General features: G+C 46.2%; 1 protein-coding gene across 1 annotated transcript; it reads left to right on the top strand.

Annotated features, from left to right (window-relative positions):
- The first annotated feature begins 538 nt into the window (after positions 1-538).
- Positions 539-13,870, top strand: LOC131137343 (myosin-7B-like). The gene is made up of 45 exons (XM_058085178.1): positions 539-810; positions 878-981; positions 1,052-1,195; positions 1,263-1,419; positions 1,495-1,522; positions 1,624-1,717; positions 1,809-1,901; positions 2,861-2,924; positions 3,009-3,107; positions 3,181-3,284; positions 3,353-3,491; positions 3,560-3,678; positions 3,749-3,898; positions 3,976-4,146; positions 4,226-4,405; positions 4,524-4,656; positions 5,692-5,768; positions 6,484-6,571; positions 6,650-6,767; positions 6,861-6,984; positions 7,058-7,194; positions 7,268-7,438; positions 7,504-7,588; positions 7,658-7,900; positions 7,988-8,164; positions 8,250-8,395; positions 8,464-8,554; positions 8,631-8,788; positions 9,735-9,966; positions 10,046-10,172; positions 10,301-10,419; positions 10,493-10,689; positions 10,795-10,978; positions 11,048-11,213; positions 11,284-11,408; positions 11,481-11,596; positions 11,760-11,946; positions 12,020-12,229; positions 12,311-12,436; positions 12,501-12,591; positions 12,670-12,749; positions 12,838-12,942; positions 13,004-13,099; positions 13,195-13,338; positions 13,432-13,870. The coding sequence occupies exons 1-45, from the start codon at positions 711-713 to the stop codon at positions 13,441-13,443; spliced, it is 5,811 nt and encodes a 1,936-aa protein (XP_057941161.1). The 5' UTR covers positions 539-710; the 3' UTR covers positions 13,444-13,870.
- The last annotated feature ends 19 nt before the right edge of the window (positions 13,871-13,889 follow it).

Genomic DNA, 13,889 nt, shown 5'->3' with positions numbered 1-13,889 from the left:
TTTAAATTGAGTTGAACTCCATTAAGAAGCCAACATCACATGATCAAAGAGATAGGCGGGACAAAGTTAGTCTCCAAAGTTAGTCCACTTATGGTCATTAGATTTTCTTCCTGTCATTGCTCTCTGAAAAGCCCAATTCATGTCATCCCAATGGAATCCAAACTGGATCCAACTTAAGTAGCCTAAAAAAAGCGAGTGGCTCAGCGTGGCACTAGTTTGCATTCTTCGCGTGGCCTCGTGTCCGCTGAGCGACGCTTCACCGGTGATGGGCTTTAGAGATGAAGTCGAGGTCAGCTGTCAGGACTCTAAGCTCCCAACAATGTTGTGAGGCGGAGCCAAACAGGCGCTGGGCACGTACCCCTGGGGGGCCACCAGATGAGTCAAGTCAAGTCCTGTTAGCATCAGAGTTGCTATCTCAGTAGCTGATTTGTGCTTGACGCTATAGCAAGTGATCATGATCATCCCTTTTGGATGGTGGCAGGTTACACAAAAACCATTGGTCACTATTTTGATTAAGCATTGACCTTTAACCTCAGTATCAACACAGCTTTATTCCACTTTCCGGATCAACCTTAGTTGTTATTATTATTATTATTATTATTATTATTATTATTATTATTATTATTATTATTATTGTGCTTGACACGTAGTGACCAGTGTACTATGCATCTTCTTAGTTCAAGGACATCTGTACTTTTGTGTTTCCTTAGATGTCTCGCTTCCTGGATCTGAAGGAATTTGGAGATGCTGCACGTTATCTTCGTCTCACCAACCTGGAACAACTTGCTGCCAAGGCCCAGGCCTTTGATGGTAATCTAGAATGAAATATAAGAACATGAAGATGTGCTAATGTTGTTTGTTTTGTATGTTCCACCAGGCACTAAGCGTGTTTGGATGTCTGATGACGTTGAAGCGTACGTGGAGGTGGAGGTCAGAGAACTGAATGGAGATAAAACCACCGTGGAGACCAAAGATGGACGAGTTAGTCCCGATCCACTTTGACTTGCTTTACGTGGAGCTTTTCAATAAAACATCCTTCCATATGTTCCAGTTTGTGATCCTCAAAGAAGACGACCTGCAGCCGATGAACCCGCCCAAGTTTGACATGATGGAGGACATGGCCATGTTGACGCACCTCAACGAGGCCTCGGTCCTCTTCAACCTGAAGAGACGATACAGCATGTGGATGATCTATGTACGTACGTTGGTTAGCTTATTTTTACACTTACATTACATGAAGCTATACTGTTCCGTGCTGTCAGACCTACTCAGGTTTGTTCTGCGTGACGGTGAATCCTTACAAATGGCTGCCGGTCTACTCCGCCGAGGTGGTGGCGGCATACAAGGGAAGGCGTAGAGCAGACACGCCTCCGCATATCTACGCCATTGCTGATAACGCCTACAGCGATATGCTGCAAAGTGAGCCATCTTCATCATCACGACTCTTTGTTCACATTTTAACAATAAATAATAATAATAATCTTTCTCCCTCAGACCGTGAGAACCAGTCCATGCTCATCACGTAAGTATTTACTCATTTGGAGATGAGTAAGCATGAGTAATGGCTACACTGTTACTAGTAAAAGTATTGTTACTTAAACTAGCGTTCATGTTTGGTCTCAGAGGCGAGTCTGGTGCAGGAAAAACCGTCAACACAAAAAGAGTGATCCAATATTTCGCCATCATCGCTGCTCTGGGAGAAACGGTGAAAAAAGGAGTATGTTATCTTGACTTTTTTTTAATTTTTTCCACAAATGAATATAAGATGTTTGCTTATTTTAGCAATTCATGTTTTTATGTGCTTTCAGGGATCACTGGAGGATCAAATCATTGAAGCGAATCCCGCCATGGAAGCTTTCGGAAACGCCAAAACCATCCGCAATGACAACTCCTCTCGATTTGTGAGTGGAACTATGATAGGGGTGTGTCGGTCATGAACGAACGGGTCAAAAGAACTAGTTCTTTTTTGTGAACGGAATGAACAAGGTCACCGACCCTAAAATACCCGTTCAGTTCATTCAGTTGCAAATGCTTTTATTTTTTGATTGGCTGGAGAGTCAGTTGACCGTTCCTTTTGCAGGGCGGGACTATCTGCGTGCTTGCCTGTCTTATCCTATCATAGCGCCTCGCTTTGTGGGTGGGTGGGGTTAGCTGACTGAAAGACGGTTCACAAAAAAGAACTAGTTCTTTTGACCCGTTCGTTCATGACTGACACACCACTACATCACGTGTTGTTGCGCCGTTGAGTTGGAACAAATGTGAACTTGAGTAAACGGACTGACTCGACCAATTGACCGAAATGAACGAATCTTTTTACTGAATCATTCCGGTTCCCTGAAATAAACGTTTTTTTTTCCCACCACTACTGTCACCATCCCAAACCAGGAAACGGGAAGCAGACTTCCAGAAGTTGAAGCGGGAGTTGGAGGAGGCCGGCCTTCACCACGATGCATGCTTGCCTGTCTTATTCTATCGTTGCGCCTCGCTCTGTGGGAGGGTGGGGTTAGCTGACTGAAAGACCGCGACTGAGAACCGTTCATTCATGACCGGCAGTTGAGTCGGAACGAACGTGAACATGATTGAACAGACTGACTCGACACGGCTGACCGAGTCTATACACAGGGGGAGATCACAAGCTAACGATTAATTGACCGAAATGAACGGATCTTTTTACTGAATCAACTGGAATGATCCGGTTCACTGAAATGAACGACGACTGATACAATGAAGACTAAATGACTGACCGCTTTAAGGATTTGGCCAGTATACTGTAAAAACGATGTTGTTGGTTCTTGCTAACGATACTGTAGTTCTATACGGTAATGAAGGTTCTAATGAGTTATGCTTGGTTCGGCCACAGGGGAAGTTCATCAGAATTCACTTTGGTCCGACGGGGAAGTTGGCGTCCGCTGACATCGACATTTGTAAGTAACATTAGTCACTAGTTGACCCAACAAACGTCAACAATGAAGTGTTGAGGTCATTTTGTTTTGTGTCACTTTAATCAGACCTTCTAGAAAAGTCCAGAGTTGTGTTCCAGCAACCTGGAGAGAGAAGTTACCACATCTACTACCAGATCCTGTCCAATCACAAACCAGAACTACAAGGTAGCACCACTGTTAGAGATCTCGAGATCAGTACTGCTGATTGTTGGTCTTCATTGTTGGTCTCTTTTACCAGACATGCTGCTGGTGACCAAGAACCCGTACGACTACCACTTCTGCTCACAGGGCGTCACCACAGTAGCTAGCATCAAAGACAGCGATGAGCTGGAACTTACCGATGTAAGCGAGACTATGGGGAAAAGCATCTTTGAACGCAACCTTGCTCTAATGTATGTTGTTGCGTGCAGCATGCCATGGACACGCTGGGATTCACGTCCGAGGAAAAGTACGGCTGCTACAAGATCGTTGGCGCCATCATGCACTTTGGCAACATGAAGTTCAAGAAGAAACAAAGAGAGGAACAAGCAGACGCAGATGGAACTGAAAGTATGATTTTTTTTTTTCTCGTTTTTTATGCGATGATACGTGAACTACGTGTGCGTACGTCCTTGTAGGCGTGGACAAGGCGGCTTACCTGATGGGCATCAGTTCTGCCGACCTCCTCAAAGGTCTCCTGAACCCTCGAGTCAAAGTAGGAAATGAGTCCATCGTGAAAGGACAGACAGTCGAGCAGGTACCTAACAGATCAGACCATGTGATTACTGAGAACCGGTCCAGGATCTGACGGACTTGTTTACGTGCAGGTGTACTTCGCGGTGGCGGCTCTCGCCAAAGCCACGTACGACCGCATGTTCAAGTGGCTCGTCAGTCGCATCAACTCGTCCTTGCACACGGCGCTGCCTCGACAGTACTTCATCGGTGTCTTGGACATCGCCGGTTTTGAGATCTTTGAGGTACGGTATTTCGGACGTTTTGAGGCGTCGCGTTCGCGGTTGGCGTCGTTGTGACTTGTTTGTTGTTTTGTGTGCAGTTTAACAGCTTCGAGCAGCTGTGCATCAACTTCACCAACGAGAAGCTTCAACAGTACTTCAACCACCACATGTTCATCCTGGAGCAGGAGGAGTACAAGACCGAAGGCATAGAGTGGACCTTCATAGACTTTGGTCTGGACTTACAGGCCTGCATCGACCTCATAGAGAAGGTGCGTCGCTTCTTTCTACTATATGTTGGTGAATAAAAAGCATGTGCCACAATCTAATGATCTTCTGGGATGCATCCAGCCTATGGGAATTTTGTCCATCATGGAGGAGGAGTGTATGTTCCCCAAGGCTACGGACCAAAGCTTCAAAACCAAACTGTATGACAACCATCTGGGGAAGTCTCCCAACTTCCAGCGTCCACGACTGGATAAGAAGCGGAAGTATGAGACGCACTTTGAGGTGGTCCACTATGCTGGAGTGGTACGTATTCCACTTCCTACTTGAGGTCGGGACTGTTTTGGGGTATCATTACCCACCATCTTGTCTGTGTGGTTCACAGCATAACGTACGTGATGCTTGGTAACTTCCTGTCTTGCAGGTTCCGTACAACATCACAGGCTGGCTGGACAAGAACAGAGATCCTCTGAATGAGACCGTGGTGGCTTTGTTCCAGAAGTCCTCCAACAAACTGATGGCTGGACTTTTTGAGAACTACATCGGCTCAGAGACGGGTAACACACACACACACACACACACACACACACTACTGAGGACTGAAATACACAATAAAGCCTTTCATTTACAACATGTTTTATGTTCATGTTTTAGTCCTTAAAAACAAGCTTGTGGGAAAATTATGGCGTTAAATTTGTGGCGTTATCATTAATAATAATAATTTAATAATTTTTCAGGGCGCGTGGTTAGCACACAGGCCTCACAGCTAGGAGACCTGAGTTCGATTCCACCTTCGGCCATCTCTGTGTGTAGTTTGCATGTTCTCCCCGTGCATGCATGGGTTTTCTCCGGGTACTCCGGTTTCCTCCCACATTCCAAAAACATGCTAGGTTAATTAGCCACTCCAAATTGTCCATAGGTATGAATGTGAGTGTGAATGGTTGTTTGTCTATATGTGCCCTGTGATTGGCTGGCCACCAGTCCAGTGGCGTACCCCGCCTCTTGCCCCAAGACAGCTGGGATAGGCTCCAGCACCCCCGCGACCCTCGTGAGGATAAGCAGTAGAAAATGAATGAATAATTTTTCAGTCTTATGATTTGTCAACGTGAAAATGATGAAAAATCCACTTGCAGTGTTTGTATGTTTGTCCTGTAAGCAAACCATAGCACAAAAGGTTGTACTTTTGGACATGCTGAAAAGAACGTAGAAGATACACGACAATACGATGCTATGGAATACTTTTTTTTACTGTAAATAAATTTTGGGTTGGAATGAGGACTGCAGCAATATGTTTTAACGAGGATATAAAAATGCTACAGTACAGCAGAACAGCGCCAGGATGGAAAGATTACAGGAGAAAAGTTTAGAGGAGTGAAATAACACATTTCTTGTCTCCAACCACTAGGTTGATCATATAAAATTCAAACTCTGGTTTAAGATCTTTTGATAGTGTTTTAACACTTGTTTGACAAAAGTGTAGAACATTTATGGTGATGGGTTTTACAGTCTTAAAACATATACAATAAACGCGAACACGGTACACGAAGTATATTATGTAAAAGAGTGTAAAATGTTGCTGCATGTGGTTTCAGCTGCGGATCCCAAGCGTGAGACCAAACAAAGGAAGCGGAAAGCAGCTTCCTTCCAGACGGTCTCTCAGCTTCACAAGGTGAGTCATGTGATCATGATACACACGAACCAGTCATGATGTGCTATATATATATCACTATATTGACAGTTAGTATTATGGTACCCATTATGTCATTGGATGGTCATATCACCTTGTACTTTGGTACGTGACTAAAAATAAAAATAAAGTTAAAAATAAAAAAAGAATAAAAAAAAAAGTTGAAAATAAAATGAAAATTAAGTTAAAAAGAAAATAAAAATAAAGTTGAAAATAAAATGAAAATAAAGTTGAAAATAAAATGAAAATTAAGTTGAAAATAAAATGAAAATTAAGTTGAAAATAAAATGAAAATTAAGTTGAAAATAAAATGAAAATTAAGTTGAAAATAAAATGAAAATTAAGTTGAAAAGAAAATGAAAATTAAGTTGAAAAGAAAAATAAAGTTAAAAAAATTACATTTGTTCACTTCCTGCTTTCCTAATATAATTTAACAGTTACTGATTGTAAAAGTACCAGATGAAGGGGTAAGATTTAATACGCTTTGCTTCTTCCTACTCCTTTTGGACATGTGGAACTGTGAACTGATTATGGGATGCATTCAATTGTAATCTGATGCATATTCAGATGAAATAAAACCATTTACGACCTTATCAGTGATGAACGAACGCATCCTTCTTTGTTCAATATTTGGCATGCAGGGAAAGGTTAAAGGTCAAAATGTCACAAGGTTTTTTTTTTTTGTTTGGCCCGACAGGAGAATCTAAACAAGCTGATGGCGAACCTCCGCAGCACTCAGCCACACTTTGTCCGCTGCATCATTCCCAATGAGAGCAAGAGTCCTGGTGAGCAGACGCCATCTTAACATGGTTACATCACACGGCGCTGATCACATGACTAAAACAAAAACCTGTTTTGCTCAGGCATAATGGATCCCTTCCTAGTCCTGCACCAGCTCAGGTGTAACGGAGTCCTGGAGGGTATCAGGATTTGCCGAAAGGGCTTTCCGAACCGGATTATATACGCCGAGTTCAAACAGCGGTGAGTGTCCATCTGATGTTTCTTCTTCTGGAATGGTGAAATGTCAATATTATGTCAATTTAACAAGCGCCATGTTGACACGTGCATTCCCAGCTATCGCATCCTGAACCCTTCCGCCATTCCCGAAGCTTCCTATGTGGACAGCAGGAAGGCTGTGGAGAAACTCCTGGGTTCTCTGGACATTGACCACAGCCAGTACAAGTTTGGACAAACTAAAGTATGCACCAAACATCATTTGCTTGGAATCTTCTTGATCCTTTTGTTCCTGATATCTCCTCTCCTTTTCCCAGGTGTTTTTCAAGGCAGGTCTGCTGGGACAATTGGAGGACATGAGGGACACCCGTCTGTCTCAGATCCTGACCACCGTGCAGGCCATGAGCAGAGGAAAGCTGATGAGGATGGAGAGAGACAAGATGATGCTGCAAAGGTCGATATTCAATAAACAATAATTCCATTGGAACGTCATCAGATGGACTCTGAGGACTTTTGTGGTTTCTCAGGGATGCGGTGATGGTGATCCAGTTCAACCTGCGCTCCTTCTTCACCGTGCGCACGTGGCCGTGGATGATGTTGTTCTATAAGCTCCGCCCCTTGCTCAGGAGCGCCCAAGTGGAAAAGGAGCTCGCCTCTCTCAATGAAGACTTCTCCAAGTTGAAAGAAGCCTACGACAGGTGGCCACCATTCTCGTCTTCATCCTCTACTTCACCCCTTTTAACATGTGAAACTTCTTCTTTAGGTCTGAGGTGAAGCGATGTGAGGCAGAAGAACGTCAAGTGGTGATGGTGCAGGAGAAGAACGACTTGGTTCTGCAGCTCCAAGCTGTAAGTGGACCGAACGCATGAAAAAGTGATAAAAGTTCCATCCTTTTCTTCGTGGTCTGGTCCACGCAGGAGCAGGACAACCTGGCCGATGCCGAGGACCGCTGCAACCAGCTGATTAAATCTAAAATCTGCCTGGAGTCCAAGCTGAAGGAGATGAACGAGCGTCTGGAGGACGAGGAGGAGGTGAGCTCCACGCTGATGTCGAAGAAACGTCAGCTGGAGGACGAGGTGGTGACGCTGAGGAAGGATGTGGATGACCTGGAGATAACCCTGACCAAGGTGGAGAAGGACAGACACAGTGTGGAGAACAAGGTGGGTGATGCCACAACACTTGTTGGCTTTGCCCCAAAACTTCTCTGACCTTCTTCGTCCATCTTGGTGGGTTTTGTGTCCGAGCAGGTGAAGAATCTTTCCCATGAGATGTGCGTCCTGGATGAGTCCATCGCATCTCTGAGCAGGGAGAAATCGGCCCTTCAGGAAGCTCATCAGCAGGCTCTGAATGACCGCCAGTGTCAGGAGGACAAGGTCAACATGCTGACCAAAGCCAAGACTCGACTGGAGCAGCATGTGGACAGTGTAAGATCTCAGCAAAGTCTGGAGAACTCCATGCTGGTCTCCTCTTGGAATGTCTTTGCTCCAGCTCACGGTTCCTGTCATGCAGGTTGAAGGCTCCTTGGAGCAGGAGAAGAGGGCCCGGACCGAGCTGGAAAGAACCAAACGAAAGCTGGAGGGGGATCTGAAGCTGTCCCTGGACTCTGTGAGAGACCTGGAGGACCAGAAGAAGGAGCTGGAGGAGAGAATGAACAAGTATGGAACATTTAGAACTAAAATATTGACTTCATGGTCTCAAACTTGATGTTTTGTGGTGTGTGAAGAAAAGATTTTGAGCTGGGTCAGCTTCAGTCCAAAATGGAGGACGAGCAGAACCTGGTGGCTCATCTGCAGAAGACAATCAAAGAGCTTCAGGTGGGTTCCATGTCAGAGACACCCATGATCCTGAACCTCGCGTGTAGAGACCTATAATGGAGTAACATTCCCGCAGACTCGCATCGAGGAGCTGGAGGAGGCGTTGGACGCGGAGCGGGCGTGGCGCTCCAAAGCAGAGCGTCAGAGAAACGACATCGCTCGGGAGCTGGAGGAGCTTGGTGAAAAGCTGGAGGAGGCGGGAGGAGCATCTGCTGCTCAGATCGCACTCAACAGGTGAGTCCTGATCCTTGCTGTCATAGTGGTGTGTAGTTTATGAACGAACAGGTCAAAAGAACTTGTTCTTTTATGTGAACAGAATGAACAAGGTCAATGCACCTAAAATACCCGTTCAGTTTGTTCAGTTGCAAATGCTTTTTTTTGATTGGCTGGAGAGTCAGTCGGAGAGTCAGTCGGTGACCTCGTTCATTCCGTTCACAAAAAAGAACTAGTTCTTTTGAACCATTCGTTCATGACTGACACACCACTACATCACGTGTTGTTGCGCCATTGAGTCGGAACAAACACGAACTGACTCGACCAATTGACTGAAATGAACAAATCTTTTTTTATGTGAACAGAATGAACGAGGTCAATGCACCTAAAATACCCGTTCAGTTCGTTCAGTTGCAAATGCTTTTTTTTGATTGGCTGAAGAGTCAGTCAGAGAGTCAGTCGCTGACCTCGTTCATTCCGTTCACAAAAAAGAACTAGTTCTTTTAAACCGTTCGTTCATGACTGACACGCCACTACATCACGTGTTGTTGCGCCGTTGAGTCAGAACAAACATGAACTTGAGTGAACGAACTGACTCGACCAATTGACTGAAATGAACAAATCTTTTTTTATGTGAACAGAATGAACGAGGTCAATGCACCTAAAATACCCGTTCAGTTGCAAATGCTTTTTTTTGATTGGCTGGAGAGTCAGTCGGAGAGTCAGTCGGTGCCCTCGTTCATTACGTTCACAAAAAAGAACTAGTTCTTTTGACCCGTTCGTTCATGACTGACACACCACTACATCACGTGTTGTTGCGCCGTTGAGTCGAAACAAACATGAACTTGAGTGAACGAACTGACTCGACCAATTGACTGAAATGAACGAATCTTTTTACTGAATCATTCCGGTTCCCTGAAATAAACGTTTTTTTTTCCCCACCACTACTGTCACCATCCCGAACCAGGAAACGGGAAGCAGACTTCCAGAAGTTGAAGCGGGAGTTGGAGGAGGCCGGCCTTCACCACGACGCAACGGCCGCCACGCTGAGGAAGAAGCACGCTGACGCCGTGACGGAGCTCAGCGAGCAAATCGACGCGCTACAGCGAGCCAAACAGAAGCTGGAGAAGGAGAAGGCGGAGCTTAGATTGGAGGCCGACGACCTGGCTGCCAACCTGGAGCAGCTCGGCAGGAACAAGGTGACCAATCGGCTTCCTGGTTCCCTTCCATCTGAGAAGCTTCATGGCCTCTGATGTCTGTGCTGGTCCACGTGAGCAGGTTGCTGTGGAGAAGACGTGCCGAGTCTACGAGGACCAGCTCAACGAGAGTCGCAGCAGGACGGACGATCTGCAGAGACAACTCACTGAAATGTCCGCTCAGAAGGCGCGCGCCGTCGTTGAGGCGGGTAAGTCTGGGATTTAACGTTCCCTCACACGCTAATCCAGAACCCCCTTATTGACCCAATGAGTGTTTTTATATCACACGGCTCTGCTCAAGCCTTCTAACCGCCCACTTCCTGTATATCATCAACAGCCGAGTACAGTCGCCGTATGGAGGAGCGGGAAGTCCTCAACAATCAGCTGCAGCGGTCCAAAGCCGGACTCTGTCAGAACATGGAAGGCCTGAAGAAACAGCTGGAGGAGGAGAGCAAAGTAAACACGGAAAACTGTTTGATAATCTGAGCGTGTCGGTCATGAACTCATCCGTGATCGGTTTTTCTTTCAGGCGCGGGTGGCGCTGGCGCAGGCCGTGCAGGCGTCTCGCCACGACTGCAGTCTGTTGAGAGAGCAGCTGGAGGCGGAGCAGGAGTCCAAGGCTGAACTGCAGAGGATGCTGTCCAATGCCAACAGTCAGGTGGCTCAGTGGAGGACCAAATACGAGATGGAGGCCGTGCTGAGGATTGAAGAACTAGAAGACGCAAAGTAAAAAAAAAAAAAGTTTTTTTATTATCTTGTTCCAACACTGTCCACTAGGTGGCGGTATGCATTAGAACTTCACTTCCTCATTGGCATCCTGTTGGTTTGCAGGAAGAAGCTGGTTGTCAAACTCCAGGCGGCCCATGAAGCTGCTGAAGCATCTCAGGCCAAAAGTTCCTCGCTGGAGAAAACTAAACAACGTCTGCAGGTGGAGATCGAGGACTTGGTGGTGGAGCTGGAACGTTCTAATGCTTCCGTTTTGGTTCTCGACAAGAAGCAACGCAACCTTGACAAGGTCGGTCAGAAATATGAGATGCTAGCTTAGAACTTGACGTCTCCAAATCTGACATGTGTGTGTTCTCAGATGTTGGGCGAGTGGAAGCTGAAGCTGGAGGACACTCAGTCAGACCTGGAGGCCTCCCAGAAGGAATCCAGAAATCTGAGCACAGAACTCTTCAAGCTGAAGAACTTATACGAAGAAGCTCTGGACCACCTGGAGACGGTCAAACGGGAAAACAAGAACCTTCAGGGTACGGCTTGGATCGGGAACGACGACAATGCTAGCTCTTCAATGCTAACACTCAACACGTTTGCTTCCAGATGAGATTTTGGACCTGACGGAGCAGATCAGTCACAGCGGTAAGACCATCTACGAGCTGGAGAGGATGAAGAAGGTCTTGGACGTTCAAAAGAGCGACATCAAAGCAGCTTTGGAGGAAGCGGAGGTGAGGAAGGATGTCATGCTCCGTATGGAATATCTCACCAGGAACGTCCTCACACTGATTCTTTTCTTCCAGGGAACTCTGGAGAACGAGGAGAGCAAGACCCTTCGAGTCCAAATGGAGCTCGAGCAGACCAGGACGATGATTGAGCGAAGGATCGGCGAAAAAGATGAAGAGATTGACAACCTCAGGTGACCTTCGTTAGCTATTTGACTCAATTATGAAGGCATCAGAATATACCTGTGCTGTTTTCAATAGGATGCTAACTATGCTAACTTAGCATTTCTTTAAGATTAGGTTTTAATGCTAACGTGACTTAGCTAACTTAATGGTCAATACGCTGTCGTCCACCAGGCGTGGCCACCAGCGCTCCCAGGAGGCCATGCAGGCCAGCTTGGAGGCGGAGATTCGCGGTCGCAGCGAGGCGGTCCGTCTGAGGAAGAAGATGGAATCGGACCTCAACGAGATGGAAGTTCAGCTCAGTCATGCTAACAAGCAGGCGGTCGAGAGCCAGAAGACGATCACTCAGCTGCAGGATCACGTAATCAAAGATGGCCGCACATCCCTTCCTCCTCCCACCATTCCCGTCTCATACTTATGATGTCATGTTGCAGGTCAAAGTTCAGAAGACGGAGTTGGACGATAGCATCCAGTTGGTCAACCAGCTGAGGGAGCAGGTGGCTCTACTGGAACGGCGATGCACGCTGCTGTCGGCAGAGGAGGAGGAGCTACGTTGCGTCCTGGAGCAGACGGACCGCGCCCGCAAGATGACGGAACACGAGCTGGTGGAGGTGATGGACCGAGCCAACCAGCTCACCACTCAGGTCAACACCAACTAGGACCTCCATCTTCTACGTCGTCTTATATCAGCCTGGCGGATGAATTGACTGACTATTGAATTTTAGAATGCGGGGCTGGTGAACCACAAGAAGAAGCTGGAGGCCGACGTCTTCCTGCTGTCCAGCGAGGTGGACGACGTGCTACAGGAGCGTCGCAGCGCTGAGGAGAAGGCCAAGAAAGCCATCACTGATGTGAGTTCCGACTTTTTCATCTGTCAAGTCAAGTCAAAACTCCTCCTGAACTTCTGTGCTTCAGGCAGCCATGATGGCGGAGGAGCTGAAGAAGGAGCAGGACAGCAGTAGCATGTTGGAGAGAATCAAGAAGAACATGGAGATCACCACTAAAGGTAACAACAAAAACAACAACAACAATCCAGCATGAGCGTGGCTGTGGTCGACCTCATTACTGTATGTGTGTGTGACAGAACTTCAGGTCAAACTGGAAGAGACCGAGCAGATGGCGCTGAAAGGCGGGAAAAAACAACTTTACAAGCTGGAAACCAGAGTGAGTCAGCATGTGCACTTCCTGTCAGGTGATCGCTTATTCTGTTTACAAACATCACGTGTGTGTGTGTGTGTGTGTGTGTGTGTAGGTGCGTGACCTTCACGCCGAGCTGATGGTGGAGCAGAAGAAGAGTGAAGACTATCAGAAAGGGGTGCGTCGGTACGAAAGGAAGGTTAAAGAGCTGAGCTACCAGGTAACACACACACACACACACACTACATTTCCATCCTAACTTGTTGTTGTTGTTGTGTCAGTCGGAGGAGGATCGCAAAACACTGTTGAGGATGCAGGAACTTATCGACAAACTTCAAAGTAAAGTCAAAAGTTACAAGAGACAAGCGGAGAACGCCGTGAGTTATTATCGTTTTTTTTTTTTTTTTTTTTGAACGCCTCGACAAAACGCCGCCCGCCATCTTGATACACGCCACACTGTCGTTTTTACCAGGAGGAGCAGGTGAGCTGCAGCACCGTGCGCTTTAGGAAGATTCAACACGAGTTGGATGACGCCGAGGAGAGAGCCGACATTGCAGAGACGACGGTCAACAAGCTGCGGATTCGAACCCGCCAACAGATCAGCAAGGTCGCAGTGGTGAGTCTAACTGTCTGAGAACATTTTGTTTAGAGTGACACCCCCCCCCCCCTTTGAAAAAAATCAAAAATCTATTATTTTGTGTTGCTGCAGATTTCAGAATGAGACTCCGCCCCTTCCTCCTCAGACACCACCAGAGTTTGTGGTCATGTGACTGTCAATTTGCTGTGTTTGTTAGCTTAGATTTCTACTTTTATTGATTTAGTCTGAAGCTCAACTAAAAAGCTTAATTTCATTGTTGTGAAACATTTTAGGATTTTAATCAATTTTTTGCTTGTGAATGAGGCAGAGCTTAAATGGTATGCTGACTTTGTTAGCCTTTACTTAAATCGTTCCTCATTCTGCATTTTATCAAGTGGATTAGATTAGAACGCCCCCTAGTGTTTTTTACGCTTATAACACGTATACAAAACACTTAACAAAAAAACGCCCTCTAGTGGTCACACAGCAACATAGTAAGAATTGACGTAATCAGTGTTTGAGGTGATCTTTGTAACTGCAGTGCGAATGAATCAAAGTAAAACAGCTCTTGCTCACATTTTCCTTCTCTG

Source organism: Doryrhamphus excisus, chromosome 10, assembly GCF_030265055.1.
Source record: "Doryrhamphus excisus isolate RoL2022-K1 chromosome 10, RoL_Dexc_1.0, whole genome shotgun sequence".
Lineage (NCBI taxonomy): Eukaryota > Metazoa > Chordata > Actinopteri > Syngnathiformes > Syngnathidae > Doryrhamphus > Doryrhamphus excisus.
This window is presented reverse-complemented; position numbering and strand designations above follow the sequence as displayed.

Coding starts and splice junctions, on each gene's coding strand:
- LOC131137343 (XM_058085178.1), top strand. CDS start 711: ATGTCTCGCTTCCTGGATCTGAAGGAATTTGGAGATGCTGCACGTTAT. Junction 1,523..1,623: donor AACCAGTCCATGCTCATCAC/GTAAGTATTTAC, acceptor GTTTGGTCTCAG/AGGCGAGTCTGGTGCAGGAA. Junction 10,173..10,300: donor GCGCGCCGTCGTTGAGGCGG/GTAAGTCTGGGA, acceptor TATCATCAACAG/CCGAGTACAGTCGCCGTATG.